Here is an 11,144-nt window from a genome sequence, read left to right as displayed (position 1 = left end):
TATCTGACCCATGTGAAGGATGCCAGAGTGAGGCGTGTTCATGGTGTCCTCTCTTTCTGTAACCCAAAGCCAGAACGTTGTTTGGCTTATGCATAAATGGTACTAGAGAAACAGACTAGAATCAGACCTTTAGAAAGTCCTGGAACCTGCCTGTGCATGCCTGAGTATATGCTACAGCACAGGCTGCGCACCTGAAAGAAAGCCAGTCACACCCGCCACCCCCCCATGTCAATTGGAAGTTTCCTTCTCCACAGTCCATCTGGAATGTGTATCTTTGGGTCTCTGGCCCCCGGGGCCCTCCCCAGAGGACTCTTCTGCCTGGCCTGGGAGTGCGTTCCTTGCCTTGGCTGGCCTCAGAGGGGCCCTCTGGCCAGAGGGATTTGCCAGGGGCAGCAAAGGCAGCAGCACAGACCACAGTTCAGATATAACTGGCAGGGGGCTGTCGGGTACTGAGCCGCTGCATGTGACAGCCGTGGCAGAGCAAGTGCCCATCCAGAGGGAAGCAGCAGCAGCCTTCCTCATCACTCAGCTGCATCCGGCAGTCCTAGGAAAGAAGGACACCTAGTTCACCTCAGCCCGGGCACTGGGACATGTTGGGAGACTGTGCTGATCCACACCAGCCTCCTAGTAGACTGGAAGAAAGGTGGTGGGGTTGGTTGAAGGCGATGGCCTCCGAGTAGAAGCCCGAGAAAATACCTCAGCTGGACAGCAGGTGTCGCTGCTACAGCGGAAATAATGAGGCGGACTCCCATTTGCAGTGGTTACCAGGAGTCCCCAGTTCAGGCTTGCCTTGGGGAAAGCCAGATGCAGAAAGGACTAAACACCCAGGACCAGACAGAGTGGATGAAGGATGGCAGAGATACTGGAGATGGGTTGGAGCACCTTCCTGGTTTCCACGCTGTAGACTGCTCCCACAGACTTGAGCAGTCCAGGGACATGCCTCCTCCCCAGCCCCATTCCCTCTCCAGATTCTCCTCCAGGAGCCCTGGCTCCTCACACTCACCTCACAGTGGTAGCACTCAAAGTGATAATCTCGGTCCATGGATATCACCCTCACAATGTCCTCACAGCCCTGAAATGATGCAGGCCCCCATGGGATGAGTGTAGCATGACAACCCCAGTTCTGCCCTCCTCTGGGCTCCTTCCCAGCCCAATGCGAAGATCATTCAAAGGCCTCCAGGGAGAACTCTCTGCAATCACCTGTAGCTTTCAGATGGCCTTTGGAAATCCTACTAGAACTTTCCTCCCTCCCCTTCCTTGATACTGCCTCCAGGAAGGCCTGTCCTCTCACAGTTTTCCCTCTGTCCAGCAGCTCTGGCCTTACCTACCTCTCCGAGCTGTGGGGAGGGAAAAGAGGCCGGCAGTCTAAGCAAAGTAAGCTAAGCTGGGGACAAGGAGTTCCAGTAGGGTCTGGTTCCTTATTGGCTTTCAGATTCTCTCCCCAGGCCAACACGTAGCACACACAGAATAAATCATTGCTGACATCTTCCTACCAGACCTGAGGATTCTTCCCACCTTTTTCTAGCCCCTACATCTGGGATCTGCTGACTTGACCTCAAAAGAAAAGTCTCCTTCTATGGACTGGGACAGACAGGATGAAGCCTGGACCCAGTGAGGCTGTCAGAAATGTCCAGGCCCGGATGTCAGGGTCAGGGTGGTGACCCTGAGAGCAGAGTCACACGGGAATCTTCGCAGAGCACATTCCTCAACACCACCGCCTCCCGCGGGAAGCCGGGCCCATATGTCCCCACCCCCTTCCCAGGGGCAGCAGCACTGGCTGCCCCACAAGAGAACCCCGGCATACTGACCTCTGATGGGAGGATGGGTTGGCCGCAGGCCGCACACTTAGGAGCGTAATTTCTGAAGAAGAGAGGGCAGAGACAGTTGAGGCTGGGGAACCCTGAGGCCAGTCCCACACCACACCCCTAGGGGGCAGACTCACTTGTGGTAGTCAGTGACGCAGTACACCTGGTTGGAGAAGTCCACAGTGAAGGGGATGCCGTCCAGACACTTGTTGCAAACGATGCACCGGAAGCAGCCCGGGTGGTACGACTTCCCCACGGCCTGCAGAATCTGGCTCACGGGGTGGGAAGACAATCAGTCTCCCTCCAGTCTCATTCTCCAGCTACCCGTGGTGCTCCCTGCAGCTCCCCCAAACTCCTCCAACTCCCCACTCTCCTCCAAGAACAATGCTCTGTAATCTGAGGGGCCCAGAGGATGCTTAAAATAGAGGCAGAAACTTTGAACACAGTCTTAGCATCCAGGCCAGTGGTTCTCACCCAGGGAGCTTGTAAAACCCATCAGTGCCTGGGCCTCACCCCAGAGGTTTTCATCACAGTCTCCGATGACAACCCAGGCACTGGTTATTTTCTTTACTTCTTCCCAGGTGATCTGCTAGGCTTGACCACTGCTCTAATCCTATTCCCCCTGCTTACGGAAAAACAACAACCCTGAGTTCTAACTGATCCCAGCCAGTAGCAGGAAGGGGATTAAGACCTGGGACCCCACACTCCTAGCTTGGCTGTGACTGCAGGAGTAGGCAGGGACCAGATCACAGAGGCTGTGGGGATGGCAGGATTAGGGGTGCTGATCCAACCAGCAGCGGGAAGGCATTACAAATAGCTGCTCTGGGGAAGAATGAGAGGAAAGCCACTCGTAGTGATGGAGTTCCTCCCTCCCCCTTTTCTCAGTACCCACTTAGCCCCTGGTTCTACCCCTCAGTTGCTCAGCCTCACAGAGAGTCACAGTTGAAGATACTTTGCTTACCTTCTCCAAAATCAAGTGACCACAGACACAGCATTTCTCAGCTGCCTCCTGAAACCCTGAAAACTAGGGAGAGAGAAAGAACAAGGGAGGATATTATAAGCAGAGAAGGACCTGATGGGTGCAACCCCAATGGGCCACCAAGAAAGGTCCCAGTATGGGAGCCAATTCCAGGCCCAGGGGACCCCTCACTCACCAGATAATCTTCCTCACAGTACACGGAGCCATTGACGCTGTAGAAAGCCTTGCAGCGCAAAGTTCGCCCTAGGAGCAACAGACAAGAGACTGGAGCCATCCCAGTGTCCACGTACAGGGCGTCCCCGCCCCAGGAACACTGCTCTCCAATGTAGGATGACATATTTAATCTGGACCTTAGTGCCAGTGCTCCTCACTGCTGTGTGTCCTCCCTCTCTACACAAAAATCCTATCTGATGCGATTCCAATTTACTTTGGTCTCATTCCTGCAAACTTCCCCTCTCTGCTCGCTGTTCCTCCAGTTCTCGCCTCAACAGTTTTCTAAGATCCTGCCCTCCCTCAATGAATGCCTTCCTCTCCAGGGCACAGGGAGTCACCCAGGGGTGGGGGTTGGGGGAGCCAACCCCAGGCTGGGGTACAAGGTAAAGGAGCTGGGAATAAGGTACTGTACAATGCCCATGGAGGTGGTCGCATTGTTATGGACCTTGCCCTCTGGGACCTTTCAATCTAGGGACCTCTTTGCCTGTGTATAGCCTTCCTGCTATCCTAGCCCTGTCCGTCTTCTTCCAGGGACAGGCTCAGCAGAGATCAGGAAATATTGGCATTACTGTTGGGGACAAAGTGCTCTTCTCGGGAGCAAAGTCAGTTCCCTTTCCCGCTGCACAAGGCAGCTCCCCCAAGCACAGAGAAACCCAGAGAATCCAGGATCTTCTGTGAGCTGACAAGGCATGTGACCAACACTTAGGAACTGCTCCAAGGTATCTAAATTGTCAGGGAGAGGGGAGGAGTGAGACCCAAGGTGGAGAAAGGGGCGAGTTGGCCACCTCCTCTGCCCTCTTCTGATCAAAATCTCTTCTACCTCCTACCAGAAGTTTGGAAAAGCTGACTTAGAGACTCAGGAGACACAGTGGGGGTACAGAGAGGGAAAGAGACACACCCAGAAAAGGCCCTATACACAAGACAGATGGATGAACCCAAGAGAACCAGCCAGAGGTGGGGGCTGGCGGTGGTGGTGGTGGCTGGAGTAGGGGCACAGAAAAGCTGAGTGCTGGAGTCAGACAGGCAGAGATAAGAGATTAAAGGTTTAGCAAAGGAATCAAGAGTGGGCAAGCAGTGGGGAGGGGTAATGAGGGAGGTGAGGGAAGGGCTGGGGAGTTAAGGCTGCTGGGAGCACCCCCCACCCAGGCGGGCCTCCTGAGCTAACAGTGGCGGGCATTCCTGGAGCGTGATGTCATCAGCTTGGCATGGCCCTGTGGCCTGCACTCCAGCGAGGTGGCTGAACTCTGACCAGCCAAGAGAAAACCCCTCTCTCCGCCCCCCATGGCTCCCCACTCCCCCAGCCCACCCCCACCCTTCCCACATTCCAGTCTTTCACTGTCGCCCCAGGCAACTCAGACTGCCCAGGACCAAACCCCACCAAGGAGAGGCCGAGGCTGGGCTGGAGTCCAGGCTGGGCAAGCAAGGAAGCAGAAGAAAGAGGGAGGAACAGAGAGGAGGAAAAGAGGCTCAATGGAGGAAGGGAGGGCTGACTCCAGAACGCAGACGCAATATGGGGGCTGGAGAGCCAGGTATAGCAGAGGAGGGAAGGCGGGCAACAGTGGGCATCCAGACAAATGAGGGTGGGGCGGACCCGAAGAGGCACAAGCTCTGCTTTCCCTAGGCACTCCTGAGGGTGTATGAGTGTGGGGCATGCTTGAGGCCTCAGCCCGCCCCCTGCACAAGGCCTAGGGGATACACTCACCACAGGAGCAGCAGACAAAGCACTGGGTGTGGTAGAGGCTGTCCAGGGCCTTGCAGGCGTTGCTCTGCCCATAGATGCCTTTGTTGCACTTAATACAGGTGCCTGAGGGGAGAGAAGAGGTTGTCAGCATCATATCCCACATACCCCCAGCTCAAAATAGGGATTTGGGATCTTTCCTGACTGCTCTTTCCTGATTGTTCCAGAGGACCACCAGTCCCAGCCTTCCTTTCACGGGCTCTCTCCTGGGAAGAGAGGAGAACAAGAAATGGGATGCGACATGGTCTTGGCTGAGCAGACCCATCATTGTTTACTGATTAATCAACAGATATTTTCTGAGCATCTATTTTGTGCCTAGCAAAAATATGGTGCCTGATACTGTGCAAAATTGGAGAGAGTCAAAGATATGATCCTTGACTTTCAAATGTGCAGATTCTGTCAGGGAGACAAGACTAACAGTCAAGGGTATGACCCCTGTTGCACTGTGTAGGACAAAGAGAGATGCCAGTCCATCATGGCCCAGGAGCAGACTCCCAGAGAAAGCAGGCCAGGCCTAGACAGCCTCTCTGGGACCTCAGTTTCCCCATCTGTAAAATGAGCTGCCATATAGCTACAAAATGACTTCTTACTGCTCCACACCTCGAGGCTTCCAAGGATGGAAAGAAGGATATGGCTCAGCAGAGGGCCCTGGGCAGAGCGGACCATGTGAGCATGACTCCTGTGGGGAGGTGGCTGCTAAGAATGTAGGGTGTGTTCCAGGGTCTGGAGGTTGCACGGGAAGGTGGGGGAAGGGTGACAGAATCCCTAAGGTCTCCCTGAAATCTATCATGGGATGGATAGAGCTGAACTGTTCTTCCCTGACAGCCCCCTACCCCCCACCCCTGCCAAATACATACACCTGGCTCTGGCACCCGCCTTTCCTGGGTGTGTTCTTTCCTCCCTCCACTCCCCAATTCCAGGCCCATGAGTGAGGGCTAGGGCCTGTCTTTGGGGAGCAGATCCCAACGGGGCCCGCCTCACCCCGCCCCACCTCTCCCCCTCGGCACACTGCCATACTCCTTGCCTGCTGGGGCCCATCCCAGTCTTTGCCCAGGGGCTTCGGAGCCCGTGCGGCAGCTGCAGTGACTGATGGGCCCAGGCCTGTCCTGTTCCCACCCTCTGGCAGCTGGGCAAGGCTGTAGCCAAGGAAGAGGGCCCCTAACTAGGGGCCAAGTAGAAGGGTACAGTCACGCTGGGAATTCTGTCAGAGGAGACAACCTAACTCTCGGGGAGAAGCAGCCTCTACTTCTGGGGTCAAAATGCCCAAAAGAGTGAACCAAGATTGCCATGCCAGGGGGGGACCCATCAGAACCATTTCTTTAGGAAGCCCTGGACATTATGGGAAGACAGGCGCAAACTGCTCAGGCATGCCCGCCTGGCCTCCTCTAACCCAGCATATCCACGCCTAGGTTCTCCCTGCCCTTTTATTGCACTCTGTCCAAGCTCATTTCTTCCTTCTCACTCTGATGGCTTGGCCAAAGAGACTTCCTTCCACTCAACCGCCACTTCTTATGGGCCCCAAAAGAACTGCTAAAAGGATCCTGTCACTCAGTCTCCCTTAACCAAAGCATCATCTACTCTAGGCTTTCCTCTCTTAGGATGGGAGGATGGGGGTTGAACCGGGCAGGAAGGGCCCTTTCCGCCCTGCTACCTCTCAACTTCTGCCTCAATCTGCCCTCCTGGGCTAGGTTCCTCTCCCTGTTTACATTTCTAGCCACATTTCTAGCCATAGAGGTGGTCTAGGGCACTGGGTCCAGGGCAGGAACATGAATGATGATGGGAAAGGAGAGGATAAGCCCAAGGCCTTCCATTGTTTTTCTTCCCACTGCATTAGCATTTCTTTCTATAACAAATTGGTGGCTGTGGGTCTTAGCTAAAAAGATCCTTCAAGATCCTAATATCCCCTGGTAGCTGAGACATATTATCAATCAAGACTCCTTAAACGTGGGGTGCCTGGGTGGCTCAGTCGTTAAGCCTCTGCCTTGGGCTCCGTCATGATCTCAAGGACCTGGGTCGAGCCCCACATTGGGCTGGGGCTCCCCGCTCCCTCTCTCATTCCCCTTGCTTGTGTTCTCTCTCTCTCTCTCTCTCTCTCTCTCTCGCTGTCAAATAAATAAATAAAATCTTAAAAAAAAAAAAAAAAAGACTCCTTAAAGGTAATTGCGTGTGAGAGACAGAGCGACCAGGTTTCCTTAACAGAGGCAGAAAATAACGTGCTGTTTCTAGCCTGAATTCTGAGCAGGTTGTGGCCCAAACCGAAGGCCAGGTTATTTCTGGCAGTTACACAAGGTCGTTAACCTGCTAGGGATGCTAGTTTCCAGGAGGTCATGGCTTCTGCCCTGACTCCCCCGGAGGATGGGGTAAATAGGAGACCACCACCAGGTCTCTGCTTAAATGCTCAGGCACGCAACAAGCCAGCATGACTGGGACAAGCTAACAGCAGGATCCCTGCTTTCCGTCCCCGAGAGCTTCACCCTCTCTCCCAGGCTCCACTTCCCCGGGCGCTGCCACAGCTCCGCGAGTGTTAGCAAGCAGCACCCCCCCACCCCGCCCCACCTCACCCCACCCTCCGCCCCGCGCCGCGCGGCCGGCCCCGCCCGCGGGTACCTGGAGCGCCCGGGCAGGAGCCGGCACGCACGCGGCCCGCCCGCCCCGCCCCCCACCCGCGCATTCCCCGAATTCCTGCGGGCGGAGCTTGGGCCCGGGTAGGGGCGCGGCGCGCAGAAGCCTGCCGGGGCACCGCCGCCAAGGGGGGAGCAGGATGGGGAGATGCTCTCACTCCCCACTTGGTCCCCTCCCCACGAGGCCTCCTACCGCGAAAAACGGAAGCTCCAAAGCTTCAACTGGGACTCACGAGATAATCAGGGGGTTGAGTGTAGCAGGAATGAGCCCACGGTCCATTTGAGACCTGGTGGGAAGGGGAAATCCCTCTTGCCTCTCTTCTAGCTCCGCGTCTCCGCCTCCGACTTCCCGGCGCCGGCAATTTGGGCCGTCGGGGCAGTGAGGAAAGGAAGACGGTGATGGGTCCCGTCCTGTCCCATCCCTAACCACTTATTTCACTCACCGAAGTAATCCTCTCTGGCCTCCGGCTCCCGCATCCGGGCCCGGGCGGCCTCTGGAACGAAAGGACCTGGTGGCTCCTCGAGACCCGACGGCTCAATCCCCGAGGGTTCCCCGCGGGCGCCGGCTTCTCGCCCACCCGTGCCCACCGTCAGGCGCAGCAACGCTGTTAGCTCATCCTGGTATCGGGCGCCCGCGGCGCAGTCCCCGTAGCCGGTCACTGAGTGTCGTCCGGGTTGCGCCCCGCGTCTCTCCAAGGGCCCTGCCGCTCCCACTCCGGCCCCGGCTAGAGCTCCGGGGCTGCCCAGGGCCGGGGGATAGGAGTGGCGGCTTTCCTGGCAGCCGAACCCCGCGGGCCGGTGAGCACACAATCGGTCCAGGGCGGCGTGGAGCTCCGGGTAGGCGGACGGCACCCCTCCAGGGGAATACCCCGCTGGGGCCCCAGCCAAGGGTGGGCCAAACAGACAGGGCCCGGCGGGCAGGGGGCTGCCGTGGCGCTGGTCGTAGCCCATGCTGATGCCGCTGGTGCGATTGCTGCAGGGTCGGCTACCTCCGGCTCCGCCTGCCCCCGCCCCGTCCAGCAGCAGGCTACCCCGGGGGCTGGACGGCTTGCTGGCGTCGCTGGCTGAGCTACTGGCGAAACTGGAGCGTGGGCTTAGAGCTGGGGCCGTGGTCTCCAGCCGAAAGTCGGGGGGCAATGACTGAGGTAGAGGCAAGGCCCGGGTGGGAGGCGGCCCCCCGGGGAAGGAGCCTTCATAGCGCTGCGCCTCAAAGGAGCCGCGCGGGTTCCGCTCAGCGTCCAGGGGGCCCTGCTCCCCGGCTGGCTCCAACGGCTCATCCCCAGGTCCCCCAGTAGCTCCACGGGGCCCTGATTTCCTAGGCCCCCCCAACCCACTCAGGCGTCCCTTGCCCGGCCCGGGGGTCCCATCAGACCCAGACCGGCTAGATTCACCCTTTCTGCGGCCGAACTTGGCGCTGCCGGAGTCGGAGAGCCTTAACTTCTCCAGCAGGCGACTGGCTTTCTCCCCTAACCGCTCCATGCCCTCGGGCCTGGGGCCTCCAGCCCCCTCCCCGCCGGGCACCCTGCAGCTTCTCGGCGGCCGCTTCTCTTTCCCAGCGGCCGGACTCCGGTTCTCCGGGGGCACGGGGTAGGCACAGGGGGTTAGCGGGTGGCCCAGATGCCCGGCGCCGGGAATTCCGCAGCATCCCCCAGGGAGAGGGGCTGCTTCCCCCCGCGCATCAGGGGTTAAGCGGGGCTAGAAGGGCCTACGGCCGCGGCTGTCCCGTCCGCAGGTCAGTCTGTTCACGCGTCCACTCGCCGGGCCGCCCCACTCTCCCCGGCCCCCGGCCCCCGCCCCCCTCGCTCTCACACTCAGCACAGACCGAACTTCTCTCCCAAACTTTTGTCTGCCTGGCCGGATCTACTTTCCGGGAGGGGCGGAGCGCTGTGTGCGAGAGGAACGGGGGTGCCTGCGCAGGGATCTCTGGTGCGCCGGAGGGGGAGGGTGGTGCTGGTGCTGGTGCTAACTGGCCCTGGAGGTGGAGACCCGCCGACCGGAGGCGAGGGGAGGCTGAGGGGCAGTTTGGGCAGCTGCTACTACATCTCTAAGGAAGTGGGACCGGGAAAAGTGGGGGAGGGGGAAAGGAACTCTTTGTTCGCAGTTGGAATGCGCGGAGGGGCACGGTGGAATGTCGCGGTCCGGGACGGGGCGACGCGAGGCATGTTCTGCGCAAACATCGTGACTTTGTTCCTACTGTGGGGACTGTGGGAGAGATGAAGAGAGACCGGCACAGAAGTAATGAGACCCCCAAAGAGGGGGTCAGGGAGAAAGGTAGATACATAAAGCGGTCAGAGACACGTAATGGGAAGAGCCCAGAAGGGCGAGGAAGCCCACGTAGAGAAGTGGTGGAAGACAGGTAGCGAAAGAAAGCGGGAGCTGGAGCACAGGGAGGAAATCGTGGGTGGTGCGCAGACCGAAGGTTGAGCAGACTGAGGAAAAGGCAGATTTGTGCAAGTCCAGACAGAATGAGAGCCCAACAGATAAATTGCAATAAAAGGACACCACTTTCTGAACCCAAAGCTCTGCGACGGTAGGGAGGGAAGGAACTTTAGTGTCTATGCAAAAAGAGTGAGGAAGAGGGTTGGGACTCATCTCTACCGTCCGGGTAGGACAGATAGAGGACTAGAAGACACCCCCTGGTGTCTGGTGTTGGGAAAAGAGATTTTTAGCAACTCTCTCAGGCGACAAGGGGGATGGGAGGCCTGGTGTTAGGGCTAGCGGACGCCTTCCCGTTGGTGGGCCCACAGGAGATTGTGATAAAGGGTAAGCATTAAAAAGGAAGAAAGGAAATGTCATTTAGACGATCTAGCAAGTGAAAATGATCAGGGTGGAAAAGGGAAAGAGGCGGCTTCTAGTGTTGGACATACTGGTAAAATGAAGAATAAGGAAAGGAAGAAAAGGTGGCTGAAGCTAAACGTGTCTAATTAAATACCAGTGCAACTGATTTTGCCCTGACTAGCATATCAGGGGCAAGGGGTAGAGGAGGTAGAATGGGGAAGGAAATGATTCCTTTGTATTTAGATAGTAAATGAGCATGAAAATTATATGCAAACAAATCATGCATATTATTTTCATTTCAACATTTTGAACACCTTTCATAATCTTAGTGTAGCCTTAGGGAATGGGGAAGCAAAGGAAGTTAATATCTTTGGGGAAATTAATTTGGCACAAACTATTTGGCTTCTTTGTCCTAGCTGCATTGTCTCCCTGACCTCATCTCTCTGGAGAACCAGCCTCGCTCTTTCCCTGTCAGGCCTACAGCTTTTCTCTGATCCAGAGGAGAGTTCAGTATCAGACTAGAAGCAGGGAACACTGAAAGCATTAGTAACAGAGAGGGGCTATCAGGTTGCATCCAGAACCCGCTGTGACATCTCCTGCCTTTCCTGTCTCCAGATGGGGAAAGAGAACTTGGATTCTTCCTTCCTACTACTTACAATCAAAATATCCACAGAGCCTCTTATATTTGGAAGCTTTCCCACTTTGGAGTGGGGATGGGAGAGTGAACCTTAGGAAAAGTTGAGAAGCCTTTAAAGGAAGCCCCTGTGGGAGCTGGTGGTGGCAGCAATGGGCACAGCTGGGACCAACCACCTGTGTTTTCAGGGGATAACAAGAACCAGAGACAAGTGAAGGGGCGGAAGGAAGCACTGAAGGCACGCTCCAGAGTGCTTAGGACCTCAGGATAACCGTTCCGTAGTCTTGACTAGAGCCGGGAGCTCCGCAGGCCTTGTTCTCTCTCCTCAAGACTTGAATTATGAACTGTGTACACAGATGGCTCCCAAATCCTTATT

General features: G+C 56.7%; 1 protein-coding gene across 1 annotated transcript; it reads right to left on the bottom strand.

The window, feature by feature from the left end:
• Window positions 1–9,142, bottom strand: AJUBA (ajuba LIM protein). The gene is made up of 8 exons (XM_032856388.1): window positions 7,800–9,142; window positions 4,700–4,801; window positions 2,960–3,027; window positions 2,767–2,829; window positions 1,943–2,073; window positions 1,809–1,860; window positions 1,004–1,072; window positions 1–544 (listed from the first exon to the last, which is right to left on the bottom strand). The coding sequence occupies exons 1-8, from the start codon at window positions 8,833–8,835 to the stop codon at window positions 419–421; spliced, it is 1,647 nt and encodes a 548-aa protein (XP_032712279.1). The 5' UTR covers window positions 8,836–9,142; the 3' UTR covers window positions 1–418.
• Window positions 9,143–11,144: the final 2,002 nt, after the last annotated feature.

Source organism: Lontra canadensis, unplaced genomic scaffold (assembly GCF_010015895.1).
Source record: "Lontra canadensis isolate GAN:19392208 unplaced genomic scaffold, GSC_riverotter_1.0 scaffold12, whole genome shotgun sequence".
Classification (NCBI taxonomy): Eukaryota; Metazoa; Chordata; class Mammalia; order Carnivora; family Mustelidae; genus Lontra; species Lontra canadensis.
The sequence above is the reverse complement of the archived record's forward strand: the minus strand, read 5'-3'. Positions and strand labels throughout refer to the sequence as shown.